The sequence below is a fragment of the Aquarana catesbeiana genome, linkage group LG02 (assembly GCF_042186555.1).
Source record: "Aquarana catesbeiana isolate 2022-GZ linkage group LG02, ASM4218655v1, whole genome shotgun sequence".
NCBI classification, from domain to species: Eukaryota; Metazoa; Chordata; class Amphibia; order Anura; family Ranidae; genus Aquarana; species Aquarana catesbeiana.
The window spans coordinates 727,581,104-727,598,304 of record NC_133325.1 but is presented as its reverse complement, the minus strand read 5'-3'; the positions used below and the strand labels follow the sequence as shown (position 1 = coordinate 727,598,304).

At 40.8% G+C, this 17,201-nt stretch overlaps 1 protein-coding gene across 21 annotated transcripts in view; it reads left to right on the top strand.

Annotated features, from left to right (window-relative positions):
* The window catches only part of ROBO2 (roundabout guidance receptor 2), a 1,381,148-nt gene that overhangs the window by 1,200,803 nt on the left and 163,144 nt on the right, over nucleotides 1-17,201 (top strand). For all 21 annotated transcript variants that reach the window (XM_073617042.1, XM_073617045.1, XM_073617032.1 and 18 more), the window contains exons 4-5: nucleotides 1,938-2,058; nucleotides 6,606-6,744. In XM_073617042.1, the coding sequence (XP_073473143.1) occupies nucleotides 1,938-2,058; nucleotides 6,606-6,744 (260 nt within the window). The remainder of the gene's footprint in view (nucleotides 1-1,937; nucleotides 2,059-6,605; nucleotides 6,745-17,201) is intronic.

Here is a 17,201-nt window from a genome sequence, read left to right as displayed (position 1 = left end):
AAAAAACAGACTGAAAGAGAAATAGGTGTCGATTTCTTCCCCCTTGCTGTGAGTAACAGATGTGAGTAACAGATGATTTCCTTATCTCATGCACAAGTGTGAGAGAGGCATTCTTTGTACTTCACATCCCCCCTCCTTTCTTCTCCAGCTCTCCCAGGATTGGCTGCTCCACACCTCAGCATGATTGGGCATGCTGAAGTCATGTGGTTACTTTTCTGGGTTTTGACTGGATCTTAGTGATTATGGGACATAATCCAAAAGACCAGCAGAAGTTCAGTGTAAGAAATATTGATGCCTGGCCAAGGGGAGTGTAGAGGTGGGCTGGGAGTCTACTGATATCACGACTCCACCCACCAAGCCCTGGACAATAGACCTGGCCACAGAATCCGGAGTATTGCAGGGCTCCAAACAGCTGAAGGGGGGATATTTTACAGGTTATATAGTTACATAGTTAAATATAGTTACAGAGTAGGTGAGGTTGAAAAAAGACACATCAAGTCCATCAAGTCCAACCTATGTGTGTGATTAAAGGTAAGGATACATGCAGGAGGCATGTAAATCCTTATAGATCAGCACTATGGAAGTAATTTAGAAATGATGAGTGGGTTTACATCCACTTTAAAAAAGAAAACATACAGAAAATATTATAGATTCCCCTTCAACCTTCTAGGTTCTTAGCCTTCTTCTTTCTTACAGACAACTACCATCTCTGATGATGTTATCAGGTATCTGTAAAAGTGAACCTTTTCTAGCTGTAAAAGTGAAGCTCTCAATTCTGCCCATATAATTTCCTAATATGTCACAATACACATGTCATACCTTTTATCATTTAAAAGCCTAGGCTGAGATGATATCATCTTCTGCAGACAAAAGAGAGCATTTCATAAGTCTCCCCTCACCCAGTGATCACCTGAACTGCACATTGTAACTTTGTAGCATGTCAGATGTTGAAAGTATTTAGCGGGGGCTTACATGTATTGGATGTGTGAACATAGCCAAGAATGGTGCAGGCACCAGGATTTACATGATTTTGTCATCTCCAAATTAGCATCTCAGATAGTAGATAGTGACCTTGGATAATCCCAAAGATGACTCCATATTTATGGGCAGAATAGCAGATGCAGGCATTGTCAGAGGTAGAGCTTTGAACCCTGTGAGAGGTATTAAAGCGGAGCTCCACCCAAAAGGGAAAGCTCCACTTGTGGAGGCACAGTAGGGAACCAGCTGTAAAGTCGCAAAGCAGCACCCGAGAGCAAAGTAAAAAATCAGTATTTGTAGCTGCTTGCTTTCATTGTTTTCTGATAGAGCCTGGAGCTCCACTTTAAATACCTGTAAGTGTTTGGGCCTGTGTCGATGGTCTTCTGTTCTTTAGAAGCAGGTCAGATGACAGTCAGAAGGAGGTTAACCAAACGTGATTCATCAGACCAGGCCACCTACTTCCATTGCTCCGTGGTCCAGTTCTGATGCTCATGTGCCCATTATAGGGGTTTTTGGCTATGGACATGGGTCAGCAGGGGCACCCAGACTGGTCTGTGGCTACACAACCCTATACACAACAAACTGCAATGCCCTTTTTTTTTTGGCTTCCAACACATCAACTTCAACATGTTCACTTGCCTTATATATCCCACCCACTTTCAGATGCCATTGTAACTTGATAATCAATGTTTTTCACCTGACAGCCTGTTGGTGGTCATTGTTATGGCTGATCGTTGTAATTACACATGACGGCAGCATGCATGCACTTAACATAACAAAACATTCCTGATACTAGGTCGACTTTATAATACTCAGCAATGATAAATTATACCAAAAAATTCCAACATGCCTTTACTGCTCATTGGGATTGGTGGTGGCCTAAGAGACCTGTAGACGTGAATGTAAGCTGTAATTAACATATTTAAAGCAGTATCCTTTCTTTTTCATTCTCATTCAAGATTCGAGGTGGAAAACTGATGCTTTCGAACACAAGGAAAAGTGATGCAGGAATGTACACTTGTGTTGGAACTAATATGGTGGGAGAAAGAGACAGTGACCCAGCAGAGCTGACAGTGTTTGGTAAGCTTTTTTCCTTTTTCTTTACATTTAGATACATTTGTATTTTTTTACTGTTAAAGCACACCTAACTGCATGTTACTGTACTAGGCTAATCACCGGAATTCTGTGATATTTGCTGAGAAATATCTTCAGTAGCAGGCAGAGGTGTCAGAAATGCAATAAACATGGTTGGCAACAGCAAACGGGTTGCTTAGAGCCTTCTGGATACACACATATATTCCTATCAGTCACAGTGATGGCAAATTCACTTACTGTAGATCAGTGGTTCTCAACCTGAGTCCTCAAGTACCCCCAACAGGCAATGTTTTGGGAATTTCTCTTAGATAAAATAGCTGTCCAAAATACCAAGCCATTGACTCTGATTTAAAGCACCTGGGCAAGATAAAGGAAAATATGAAAACATGGACTGTTGGGGGAACTCGAGGACTGAGGTTGAGAACCACTGCTGTAGATAACACTGAGAATAAACAGGACTTATTCAGTAAAGCAGCACAAAAAGCAAGTATATTTTTCTTATCCATATGAAATATTTGCTCCATTTACATACGTGTTTTGTGGTAACGCATACATGTTAAGTGTGTTATGTTACATGTTAATTTGTATGTTGTTAAGGCAGCCATTTGTAATTGAATTGGCTGCCAACACACCCCAACATGCCTGAAATGTGCCTAAAACCGCACATGGGCCTTTTTTCTAATATAAGAGTGTGGGTTATACCACAGGTGCTTTAAAGTTTTATTTGGTTGCATGTTTCTCAGCTCATAATAAATGTGCATTTGACCTTTAAGTGTAGCTGAAGCCAAATCTTTTTTTTTCATTTTGGATGGTGTAGTTAAACCCATCTAGTTATTTTTTGGTCATTCGTGTCTCAATCATGAGATTACCCTTAACTTCCTGTCCTGCAGACACAACAGGAAGCCAGAGGAAATATCTGCCCTATGTGGTGACAACAAAAAATTGTGGATTTCTTTAATTTTTACTCCCCTGATATTGGCTACCGGAACAAATTGAGAGGGTAAATCTCCTTAACAGGGACACAGAGAGTAATAAAAACCGGACAAAGACTCTAATCTCTACCCACTCTATCCAAAACTAAAATATTTTTTGGGCTTTAGATACACTTTAAATGTACCTCTTAAAGAGTAACTTTGATATATTTTCAATAGGTACACATTCCGATCAATAAAGTTTACACTACCATCGGTTTTGATGTGAATTTGAACGGTCAGTTCAACCGAAACCAATATTTAAGTTTTTGGTAGAGGTTATAGAGTTAAATCATCCAAAAATTCTATTCCTTTTCATCTCTTGGTCACCCATCCCAAAACTCTCATATAGACTGCAACAGTGCTGACATTTATGGTGAGGTTATCTTGTTGTTGAATATCCAAAGCATGCAGTATATTGTATGAATCCAGTAGCTGACTTAGTCTACCAGGCCCAAGCTATAATTAAAATATTACTTTTTAGTGGACTCACCATGTAACATTTTTTTATGTGATATGCAAATATGGCTGCCCTTGTGTATGTATATGATAATAAAGTACAAAAAAGAATGCTTTGTTAGGAGTAACACACTTTGATTAGGTGAACATTACATATTAATACATGTTATAAGCCAATGTATGTATTATCTGCATTTGGCTGATTCTCTCAACCTGTTTAACAGTATCTAACAATGCTCAATTCTCAATGCTTCATCCGGAGGACTTTTTGGTCAATTATCCTTGTTTTTTTCAGTTAATTATCCTCATTTTGTGATATATTTTAGTGCCTTTATAAATTCTATGATATACTGTGACTACCAATTACCTTTGCTATCAATTATTATTTGTATTATGTGTATGTTTATCAAGGCTCAATGTTCAACAAGCTCTGCCTCTAAAGTCCTTGTTAAAGTACCTAGGTAATAAACAACATATATAACCCCATGACACGCAGGGCTGAAGAAGTGTCAGTGGCATCCACCATTAAGTAGTGTTACTTCAAACACTAGTCAAAATGTTCTTGACAGACTTAGAAAAATCGATACAGATAAAAGAGCTGGAGAAAAATGAAGTAATCCTTCAGACAACAGAAAGATGGGATACATTTTTCCAAGAATCTATTATTCCCTGTCTCTAGGTACATTGCTAGAAACATTTGGAAAATCCCTCCACAGCCAGTTCTTAAAATTTCATATGTATCAGCTATTCAATTGGTTCAGTATAGTTAGTATCGTTTTACTGTATAGCACATATGGCTGGAGTTATAAAATGCATACTAGAGTTATAACACTATTAAATAATTATGTATTTAAACTTTCCAACTAGTCAACTACAAGTAATTTACACCATAATGTTGCAGCCAGACAAAATTCACAGCCTAGTGGTCAGGATTTACTGATTTAGACTTTGAGTCCTGTTCTGAGCCACTTATGCTCAATAAGGTGTATGGAGAGCAGTTGGTGGGCATTGGAAGTATCAGCAGGCAGCCTTCCCTTGGAGAAGGTGGACAAAAGACTACATCAAGGAAAACAATGCTGTACTGGCTGTGACAACACCATCATAGTAAACGCTCCCTGGTATTTTTATGCATGTAAATGTATAACCCCAAAGGTCCACTGAAGTCTATTAATAATGTTAACTTGGCTGCTATTTTTGATACAAGTCTGTTAATGACAGTTTCAGTTTTAGCTTATATCACAACCCTTTTTTTGGTTAACAGGAAATGCAGTTACCAAGGTGTGTATTCTTTGCACAATAGAACATTAATGGCTACTAGTTCAATTATCCCAGTATTTATTAACCTATTTTGCCAACATTGTAAAATTCAGTTTGTCTCCCAAACTGTTGTCTTTGTCTATGAAAGTAAACCTATACTTAACGTCTAAAAGTAGTTTAATGCAGCAGCCACCAACCAGTGGTCTGTGGAGAACATTTTGATGGTCCCCAGGGGTCTGCAGCACATCAACATTGTGGCAGATGTATACCACCCAATGTTTTTTCCAGTGGTGTTCTCAATGAGTGCAGATAGTCAATACTGTCTGTGCGCATTGATACCCAAGGCCTCCTCTGTAGTTCCGGCTCCTGTGAACTCAGAGGGAGGGGCCGGGAGTAGCGCAGAGAGCGGGAGGTGAAGAAGGAGGTGACTTCCAATGGCAGCGCTGATCACAGACTGTGGGAGGGAGTATGGAGCTTGAGTACATGGCTGGATAAGGAGGTGAGGTCCAATGATGAGTCTGTGTAAGGCAGAAGTGTGATGCAGAGTGAGGAGGGGGGGCGGAGAGCCGGAGCATTGTGTGTATAAGGCAGCAATGTGATGCAGAGTGAGGAGGAGGGGGGGCAGAGGGGAACATTGTGTGTATAGGGCAGCAGTTGCGATGCAGAGTGAGGAATGGGGGCAGAGGGGGGCAGAGAGACAGAGCATTGCGTGTATAAGGCAGCAGTGGGTTTGTAAAATTCATGTTAATGGTCAGCGGGATTCAAAATTGTGAGTTTAGTGGTCCGTGAGGTCCAAAAGGTTGGTGACCACTGCTTTAATGCAACAAAGACATAGCCAAACATTGCATGTTTGACGTGTAACTCCCAAATGGAAGCAGCAGAGTAAACCTTCACAGGTTTTAGTGCCTAGGCACAACCTGTTCTTTTAAGTTTACAGGAACCCTCTGAGAACTTTGAAATCACCAGAGACATGTACTGCCCACTCCTGTTTCTCATGTCTGGACTACACTGATGGTGTCTTCAGGGTCTATGAACCAGCAGATCTGCATTTAGGCATAACCAATATAGGACAACAGGGCTCCCTGGGGGAGCACACAACCACAAAAACATCACCAGCTGTCCATAAAACATTTCTGTACAGTATTTAGGATGAGTTCACACTTGCTTTAATACACGTTTCTATTATATTGGAAGTGTATGAAAGGGCACATTGTAATGCAAATTGCATTACATTAATGCACAAAAAACACAGGTTAATGTGCCCTTCAAAGTACACAACTACACATTTTACAGTGCACATTGACATGTTCTCATGCATTTTTAGACCTTAGTGATTTGCTTCTTAGCGCACTGGCACAGAGAGGGGGGGCTGTTTCAGTGATGCGACTACTTGATTCTAGCTCCACTTTAACATATTTGGCGGGGCAGGCCAAACCCTGCGTTAGCATCATTTTGAACGGTATTGGAGTTTACAAGGTTATTGGTGTTCTCCTCTTCTTCATTTGACAGTGTTCAATGTGACAGTGTTCACTCCTGAGGACTGGCTACTCAGGCCCATACATTGCACCATGTTAGGAGTTTACATGATCACTCATTCCTAAAACACCAGTTATATGTAGATGACTCTGATGGAACAGTGGACTGGCGGTGGAGCATGGTGAATGTGATTATCAGTCAATGAGTGGGGTTCTTCTTTTAAGAGAAATGGCCTGTTTGGCAATTTAGGGCAAAGTGACAAATTTTCTTTCACGTATATAGTAATTGCCAGCAACTGACACTCTACATACTGTATATATTAAACAACAACTAAAAACATTTCTTCTCTGTTTTCTCTATTTTTGTTAGAACGACCAACGTTTGTCAGAAAGCCAGTTAACCAAGTTGTATTGGAAGATGAGACTGTAGAGTTTCGGTGTTCAGTCCTTGGAGATCCACAGCCAACTGTCCGTTGGAAAAAGGATGATGCCGATTTGCCAAGGGGAAGGTGAGTTTTCAAGACCAGTTTGCTACATCATGTTAAATTGACTCCTAATATTAAGCACAATGGGCAAACTAAACATGATAGACCATAAGATAAAGTCCATCCTAAACGTAATCCACCTAATAGTATTTCCACATGCATAATACTTGAAAACCCCATAATAATTAGGTCAGATTCCACCATAATTATGAGTTTAGTGTTCCCACAGGGGCACCATTATTCTATCGAGAAAGGGAAACAAGATTATTACAGGGCATGCAATATGTCGGCCAAGAGGTGCCAGTGTGACAGCTTTGGGAATGGGCAGATGTCTTACTTACCTTTATTCTCAGGGAGAGATATCTGACAATCAGTAGCCAACCTTCTGTTTGCCATAGATCTAAGCAGGTAATAGGTCCTTTCATAAACATGAACTCTCTGTCCTGCTGACCATTCAAGTTTATGCAATGGAGAATAGGGGAGGGAGGAATACACAACCACTTCTATCATTGTCTTATCAGATGATAATGATCAGAACAGGTTTACTAATTGTGCGATTAAATGTTACTTCTAAGGTTGGCGGGTGAGTGGCTCCCTGCCTCGTAATGCTGAACTCCAGACAAGAATAAGGCACAAATTAATACAGCTCTGTATTCATTAAGACATTGTTAAAGGTGATGTATAGCCAAAGCTATTTTGGCTATACTTCTACTGTAGATCACAGGAGTGCACTTCATTCTGCGCTCCTGTGACCGGTTTCAAGACGACAGCTGGCTAAAATCTAATATCAGCTGATATCACTCAGTCGGTCCAGGCTCAGGAAAGATCAAGACAATATGATTGGGATTCACCCAGATGCTTGGACCAGCACCTACTTCGCTTTTGATTGTAATATTTACATGCAAGCATTGTCAGTACCTAAATACAACTTGGTATTAGCCTCATTCAGTCCCTGTATAGTAGAGCTTAGACTGTGAGAGAGAGAAGCAGTAAAAGGACCCCCTCAGTTGAACTACAGTGCTCATGTGTTAAAAAGTAATATTCTTGTAGAAAAAGGGCCCATAGTAACAGGTAGATAAGCTCATTAGTGTGCTGCTTCTCTTTTCACTGTCCAGTCACAAGACCTGTAAGGCTTTTTTCATATGGGTCTACTAAAGCATACATCCATGTGAGGGCTGTGTTTTCCTGCACAGGATGCACAGGTGTTCTGTGTTTCCACATACAGTCATTCTAATTAACGTAAATTAGAAAGCAATGGCGCCGCAGATACAGCTGCTGCAGGAGTGTGTTCCCGGGACCATGCACACGTAAGCACCCACACAGATGTCAAGTTGTGTCCATACAGCTGCTGCATCCTGATTGACATGCATAGGACTGCTTGCACACAGATGCGTGCAACACCTGTGTGTCCTGTGCTGGCAAACACGGCCCTCACATACTGTAGGTGTGTGGTTTAGCATGCCCATGAGAATGAGACCTAAGTGCATCCCAAACATGGATGGAAAGAAATGCAAATCTTTTTTGAGGTAAACCAGCTACTATATTTTGTATTTCAGTTGTGTATGTAGCTGTTTGCCTGGAGTTCAGCTTTAAAGATGAGATTATTGCTTGATTCATCATACAGGGCAACCATTACCTTAAGTCAATAAGTACCTTTAGCAGTGCTCAAAAAACTCATAAAAATGTGTAAACGCAGCAACAGCCATCAACCATCAGACACAGCATTATGACCTTATGCATTGTCTGTGTTATTTTTTATTGAGCTATAGTACATGACATAGTGCAAGCCTAGTAGGAGTTCTCTTTCCATATAGCGTCTAATGATCGGATTGCTATAAATGTATGCTAAGTGTGGGGTTCAGAAAAATTACATGTCTCAGGGGGCAGCTGCCTGCTGTAATTACAAAGCATGTAAAACACAATCTTTTCTCTTTGCTCACTGAAGAGAATTTCAATTACAAGAGAAAACTTAGGACACCATAATAACTATTTTAACCTTGCGTAGAGAGGAAACCCGCACCGCCAGCTCTTCATAAGGGCCTCAGAAAGCTTGTACATGTTCAGCAGGAATGTATAGTCGGGGAAGCCTGTGTGTGTGGGTCTTAAATTAAAATGCAGCCTCCAGTTTTCTGCAGTACTAGTAGATATTTTAGGAATTCATGACTACATTGAAGTGCAGGAAGTGCCAGGCTGACCACTCAAGAGAAATGTTGGCGGGCGCCCTGCACTGTTGTACTAGGAAATGGAAAAGCCTAAATTAAATTTACTTTTACAGAAGAGATCTGCTGCTGCTTTTTACAGAACGAGGTTAAGGAAAGAGAGTAATTGGGACATTTGTCCTTTAGTACAATTATGTAATTTGATTTCATAGTACAAAGACCTGTATAAGGCATACATTTTCTTATACAGTGTACTAGCTGCAGTTTTAAATGGATACATAACATAAAACAACAACAGCAAGCAAATCCTTTTAGATTAACTACATTGCAAGGACCCGGCAAACTTTATTGCAGATTCTTGCATGCGTTTGTTCTGTAGATAGTAAAGAAGTACTTGACATGCCCTTTCTGAAACTGACCATTAAGTTGAGGAGTCTGTTTTTTTACTTTCAAAAGATTTTTATTTTCCAAAAAAAGAACGAGGAGTCTATTTTTTATGATAGTCAAATGATGAGTTTTAGTGTTGTAATAATAAATCCCTTGTGTGGTCAGACTGGAAGCATTCCAAACTACTACTGTAAGGAATATTGTTATCAGTGAATGTACAGACCTTAACGCCTAAAGACTGGTACACACTATTCATTTTTTTCTGTTCAACCCGCTGTCAGCTCCAGTCGGAGCCACTATACTAACTATGCAAAGGTAATATAGCGATCTCCCCCGCTGAGCTATTGTGTTTTGACACGGAGATGCCCCCCACCAGAACACTCCAAGTCGGCCAAACACCGAATGACAGACATTTTTTTTTTAACCGATGTCTCCTGTCATTCGGCTCACGTGTACCCAGCTTAAGTGCAGCCTAAATAAACAAAAACAGAAAAAACAGCACAATGGATGAAACTTACAATCAGTAGAATGAGTTCCACGTAATGATGTCTCTTCTTTTAGTTGAAATCCTCCTGCATCCTGCTTCTCTCCCACTCTTGACACTGTAATCTTCCAGTTTGGAAGCGGTTAAAGTAAATGTTACCCCCCAAAATTTCATATTCCTAATATGCATTTGTTGTACCAATTACTTGCATGAAAAAAAGTATCCTGATCTCCTTGCATTGCTCCCTTTGTGTGAAATACCTGCCGATCCTTCCAGTCCTCTTGCTTTACTATTTCAAACCTACAATGCTAGGCATGGAAGCCCATCCACCCCAGCCGCGTGGTCAGTTTTGTTTTTTGCATTCTACTTAGGAGCAAAGCCTGTCTGTACTCCAATGGACACAGCTAATCCCCCTGCACAGCTAATCACTGGGAAGATCAGCGTACTGCTGTTTTTCCGCCTCCTGTTGACATGCAGTCTCCACCCCCAGATCGCTAAGCCCCTTATGCAGCTGGGATCAGAGGTCATGTGATCTCTTAAAAAAAAAAAAAGGAAGAAGATATATAGTATATATTTATATAAATATATATATATATATATATATATATATATATATATATATATATATATGGATCCATGCAGGATGGATCCATGCTTTCATGTTGTTTATACCAAATTCTGACCCTACCATCTGAATGTTGCAGCTGAAATCGAGACTCATCAGACCACGCAGCATTTTTTCCAACCTTCTATTGTCCAATTTTGGTGAGCCTGTGTGAATTGTAGCCTCAGCTTCCTGTTCTTAGCTGACAGGAGTGGCACCCGATGTGGTCTTCTGCTGCTGTAGCCCATCTGCTTCAAAGTTCGATGTATTGTGCATAGCTTGGTTGTAATGAGTGGTTATTTGAGTTACTGTTGCCTTTCTATCATCTCAAACCGGTCTGCCCATTCTCCTCTGACATCAACAAGGCATTTTCGTCCACACAACTACCACTCACTGGATATTTTTTTCTTTTTTGGACCACTCTCTGTAAATCCTAGAGATGGTTGTTTCTTCCCCATTCTGATGCTCAGTTTGAACTTCAGCAAATTGCCTTCATCACGTCTAGATGCCTAAATGCATTGAGTTGCTGCCATGTGATTGGCTGATTAGCAATTTGTGTTACCAAGCAATTGAAGAGGTGTACCTAATAAAATGGCCGGTGAGTATATATATATATATATATATATATATATATATATATATATATATATATATATTTATATATACACAAAGGGACAACAGCTGTTTAAAGTCTGCCAATAGACAGTGTCCTTCACTGCTACCTACTGCCTCATGGCAAGCTCTACGTATGAGAGGAAAGAAGGGGCGCCCTTTCTTCCAAGCCACTCCCTTCATAGAAGTCATAATACAGCTTCCATGAACAAAACATAATCTATGAATGGGGAGGGGGGCTATCAAGCATATCCCCATCCTCCATTCATAGATCCTGTTTATTTTATAGAAGGCTTCTATGATTAGAGCAACTGGGTGTAAAGGGCAAGCATAGTGTTGCTATACATAGTATTACTCCCAAAAAGTGAAATTAAAAAGGATGTTTTTTTTAATAATTTGAAGTGTAGGAAGAAAATGACTTTCCTAAGCCCCATCTTTATAGTGAAGGTGAAATTGAAATGGGCAAACTTAGGAGAACAGGGAGTCTTTAAATGTGGAGGGACTGTACTAAATAGATACAAAACAGGAGAGAGGAACAGATGAACAAACTAAAGCAGGGGTCTCCAAATTCTATAGAAAGGGCCAATTTACTGTCCTGTAGACTTTAGGGGGGCCGGACTGTTCCAACACCAAATAGTTGGTGTTGTTGGGAGGAATGGTGCCCCATGTTTGTTGTCAGTGGAAGGAATATATGCCCCATTGTTGATGGTAATGGAAGGAATAGTGCCCCATTGTTGGTGTCAGTGGCAGGAATTATGCCTATTGATGGTGTCAGTGGAAGGAATAATGCCTCAAGGGCCAGATAAATGCAAACAAACAGCCACATCCAGCCCCATGGCCGCAGTTAGGAGACCACTGTACAGGAACAGAATACACAGGCTACGGTGGCAGCACACACCCTACATAGCAACAAAATAAAACATACAACACATCGCTCTCCTTGGCTTAATTCCAGTGGCGGCCCATCCATTAGGGGCGCGGGCGCTGCCCCCCTATCCATGCATCCGGCCTCATAATCTACATGCAGGGCGCCAGCACATGGATTCCAATGAGGGGGTGTTTTTTGTTTTTGAAGCACGTGATTGGAGCCAGAGGCTCTAATAGGGTTCAAAAAAGGGTGGGTTCAGGGCGCAGAAATGAATATTCGCTATTATCACACTGATCCTCCTCCCAACCAATCAGGAAGTGGGTCCTGAGACATGTCACCCAATTGGCTGAAAGGACAGGCTATCCTATTGGACGCCTAGGAGGAGGAGGGAGGAGACGCAAGCCAGAAATCCCATGATGCAGATGAGGAGGAGACACCCGCCTCCCGTAGGAGTGATGTCCGCCAAGGAACTTAGATGGGGCAAGTGTGGGGCTGGATGACCGACCGTGAGACCCCCGGGGGGTGGGTTGCGGGTGACCTGATCAAGCAGGAGCACGGGGGGGTGTTTGTTTGCCGCCCTCCCCCCCAAAAAAAAACACCAGCCACCACGGTTTAATTCCTAAATAACATATACATTACATTGCAAGTGGTTTCTGTGGCTGATTTTTATTATCTATTTAAACATAATGTAAAACTAAAGTTCTCATTTAGCATCATCGTCATCTATTTTATCATTTGCTTTTAACAATGATCTTACATATATATATATATATATATATATATATATATATATATATATATATATATATATATAGTATATAAGTGCAGTTGCCTGAGGTAGAGTACCTTGACTGGTTAAATACATATATAGTTAATCAGTGCAGTCGCCGGAGGTACAGTTCCTTGACCGATTCTTGAACTGAGTCTCCTGTGACAAACTGTTAAAACATATTAAGATCTTTACCATCAATGAGACATCACCAAGCAGTAACGCACAGTAAAAATGGTGCAGGATCAGATTTATATAGACGGACTCTGTGCTGTAGCTAAACCACTTCAGCCCCGGAAGATTTGGCTGCTCAATGACCAGGCCATTTTTTGCGATACGGCTCTGCGTCTCTTTAACTGACAATTGCGCGGTCGTGCAACGCTGTACCCAAACAAAATTGACATCTTTTTTTCCCACAAATAACGTTTTCTTTTGGTGGTATTTGATCACCTGTGCGTTTTTTATTTTTTGCGCTATAAACAAAAGAAGAGCGACAATTTTGAAAAAAAACACAATGGGGGTTATTTACTAAAGGCAAATCCAATTTGCACTACAAGTGTACTGAAAGTGCACTTTGAAGTAAGGTCACTGTAGATCCGAGGGGGACATGCAAGGAAAGTAAAAAACAGCATTTTAGCTTGCACATGATTGGATGATAAAATCAGCAGAGCTTCCACTCATTTCAGATCTACCCCTTAGATTTAGAGCGACTGCACTTTCACGTGCACTTGTAGTGCAAAGTGGATTTGCCTTTCGTAAATAACCCCCAATATCTTTTACTTTTTGCTACAATAAATATCCCAAATTTAAAAAAAAAAAAACAAAAAAAAATGTTTCCTCTGTTTAGGCCGATATGTAGTCTACATATTTTTGGTTAAAAATAATCGTAATTAGCATATATTGATTGGTTTGCGCAAAAGTTATAGCATCTACAAAATAGGGAATAGATTTATGGGATTTTTATTATTTTTTTTTTTTTTACTGGTAATAGTGGCGATTGTTATTGGGACTGTGATATTGCGGCGGACAAATCGGACACTTTTGACACATTTTTGGGAACAGTGACATTTATACAGCGATCAGTGCTATAAAAATGTACTGATTACTGTATAAATGACACTGGCAGGGAAGAGGTTAACACTAGTGTGCGACCAAGGGGTTAACTGTGTTCCCTGTGTGTGTTCTAACTGTAGGGGGGATGGGACTGACTAGGGGAAGAGAGAGATCGGTGTTCATACTTAGTATGAACACACGATCTGTTTCATTTTCCCTGAGAGAACTGGGATTTATGTGTTCACTTGTTTCTCGTTTTGTAATGAGCAATCGTGGCTGCCAGGCGGTCATCGCGCCCTCCGGGCACTCGCATCGGCTCCGGAGGCACGCTTCGGGAGCGCGCACGCCCCCGGAGGCGTCTTAAAGAGCCGACGTACAGCTACGACGGCTCACGCAGGGGAGCCAACCCGCCACAGTATAACTGCGGCGACTGGTCCGGAAGCGGTTAAGTGAGAACATTAGAATTAAGCCCCATACACACTATTAGATTTTCTGCAGATTTTTGTCTTCAGATTTACCAAAACCATGTAGTGCAAGGGCCTGCCTGATTACATACAAATTGAAACTCTTATGCCGCGTACACACGAGCGGACTTTTCGACCGGACTGGTCTGACGGACTATCCAACGGACTTTCGACGGACTTCCAACGGACTTTCCGAATGAATGGACTTACCTACACACGATCACACCAAAGTCCGATGGATTCATACGTGATGACATATGACCGGACTAAAATAAGGAAGTTGATAGCCAGTAGCCAATAGCTGCCCTAGCATCGGTTTTAGTCCGTCGGACTAGCATACAGACGAGCGGATTTTTCGACCGGACTCGAGTCCGTCAGAAAGATTTGAAACATGTTTTATTCCTAGGTCCATCTGACTTTTGGGGAAAAAAAGTCTGCTGGAGCCCACAAACGATCGAATTGTCTGACGGTGTCCGGTCCGCCGGACCAAGTCTGCCGGAAAGTCTGCTCATGAGTACGCGGCATTAAGGTTTGACCTCATATTATATGGTTTTGGTAAATCTGAAGACAAAAATCTGCAGAAAATCTAATAGTGTGTATGGGACTTTAAAGGATGTTTTTTCTAGTTGATTCTTTCTCCCACCATAGTTCTGCTAAGCAGAGGTGACAGAGTGGTGAGGCCCTTTCTACCGGGAAGGGTTTTCTGGTTTCCATCTCCTTATAGTATAAACTCAGTTAGTTTACAGATATACTGAAATGATTTGTTGTGGGGAGATTTGGTCAACTCTTCTTTTGTTTTAATTTTTATAATCTTGAATAATGTTTTCAATAATAGACTAGGGATTTTGCTTTAGACTGGAAACTATGTGGAGGACAATACAGGGAGTCCTGGTGTTACAAACATCCGACTTACATCCGGCTAATAATTAAGAACAGAGGCAGAGTGATGCCCCACTGGTCCTGGAAACTGCCGGGTGGCCATCTTGTTGCTCACTGCATGCTGCCACCTACCGTCTAGCGGACCTGTCAGCGATCCCACATCACTGCATGGCCAGTTAACTCTTCCCTATGCTATCCAAAACCTAAAAGTATTTTTTTTGGCTGGAGTTACATGTAAAAAATGTACCTGTTCCAACTTACATACAAATTCAAATTAAGAACAAACTTACACAAAGCCAAACCTTGGGCTTAACTCAGGGACTGCCTATACAACTACATTAAAGGGGAATTGATGGAATGCTTGGGAACACATTGCTTTTTGTTTTGCAAAGTCCGTGGGCAGTTTTAGGTTGGGCATTTGCAGAAATTCACAATTCAGCTGCTTTTCTGTTTAGAATGGCAGAACATGATTTAGAAAACACCCGTCCCTTTTACTAAAAGCAACCAATCCCCTGGGTAGAAAATTATATTAATGTTTATTTGGTCACACAAATAATTTAGGGCCTGTTCACACCAGCAGCCATGTTATAACGCGGTCGCTGGTGTGCACTTGGAATTAAACAGTGTGGTTGCGCTGATTTCCATGCATCATACTGTTTACCTTTTTTTAAGATATAACTTCATTGAAATTTGAAAATGACATGTCATTCACCTTTATGCAGTGTGTTGTCATGCAGTACAGTGCATTGCAATATGCTGCGGTAAAAAAGGTAATGCACATCCTACTATTTTCACCACACACCAGTGCGATGGCTGTGAGCTCTTTTTGTAAAAAGAAGAGGAAAGGAAAGTGGCGTTTAACTTTTTTTCAGAGGCATATTGGTAGATGGGGGGGTGCTTGCCTATACCTTTAGACATCTTTAGGGATCCTGAGACACTGTACTATACAATTTTCCATATTGCTTGATATCTCAAAACTAGAACATCTAATTCATTAGGCACAATAGGCATGTGCCTATAGTTGGCAGTAGAAAAGGATGTCTTTTCCCCCTTATATTTATCAGAAGCATGTTTACATCATTAGCTGAACTAGCCACCTTCATTAACCTTATTTCCACATTGTCTAAATATTCTAAGACAGATTGGGAGCAGGAAAATAAGGAAACATTCTTTGTTGCAACAGTGTTGATCCTAGCAGGAGGTGGAGAATTGGTTTGGGGGCCAAAGGTTTTGTGCCTAAAGGCTCCAGGAACAGAAAATTACTGACCAGCAAGAAGATGTTAGAATATTTAGCACAGTGCACTATCATCTTCCTGGGAGATTTGGGTTACTCAGCATTCCCCAAGACCTTGCTAGAAGATTGGTGATGTCACTCTTGCCTAAGCATCTCATCTTGGGCAAAAGTGGGGGTAAGATAGGTACTACTTTATTTTCCCTACTAGTGTTCTAAATAGGGGAATGGCGCTGTTCACAAACTGTAAAAAAACAAAAAACCAACAAATCAAATAGCACCAAGAAAAATGAAAGATAAATGAATGAAAAATAATAATATGTGTATGTGGACAAAAAATGTGAAGTGTGCACCAAAGTCCACAACAAGTGCAAGATTCTACATAGAACCCTGCAAGCTATTCCATGGCATATATAGCATAGGGTGTAGGTGTGCAGATTACTGGCATTAGTGAAAAGATAAAAAAGCGTGCATAATAAAAATATTAATAGAAAATACCATAAAAAATGTGTACATCAACATTTAAAAATCCCACTCATGTGCCCAGTAACATGAAAAATACATGTGAATTGACCAGATGTAAATAAACAATAATACCCCCTCTGACATGAATCGTGAACAAGATGTGGGTATGTATTAGAAAGATGATCAAATAAATTTTATGGTGATAATAAATAAATGCGGTCAAAAAGATACATAAAAAATGCAACGTATAGTGTATGTACTGCAAACAATATCGTCCAATGTAAATTGTCCAATGAGTGACGGAAATTCCTCTCCACAGATGGTAGGTGTATTCAATAAATGTGTAATCCCCAACAAATATTCAATAATGATGTGTCTGTGTCAAACAGGCCCCCTCTTGTGCCCTCACTCACCAGAGAGCCCAACCCCTGCAGGGGTGAAGGGCATTGATAGATCCTGTGGCCGGAATCCTGGACGCCCGGAATCCCCCTCTCAGGTTCAGCGAG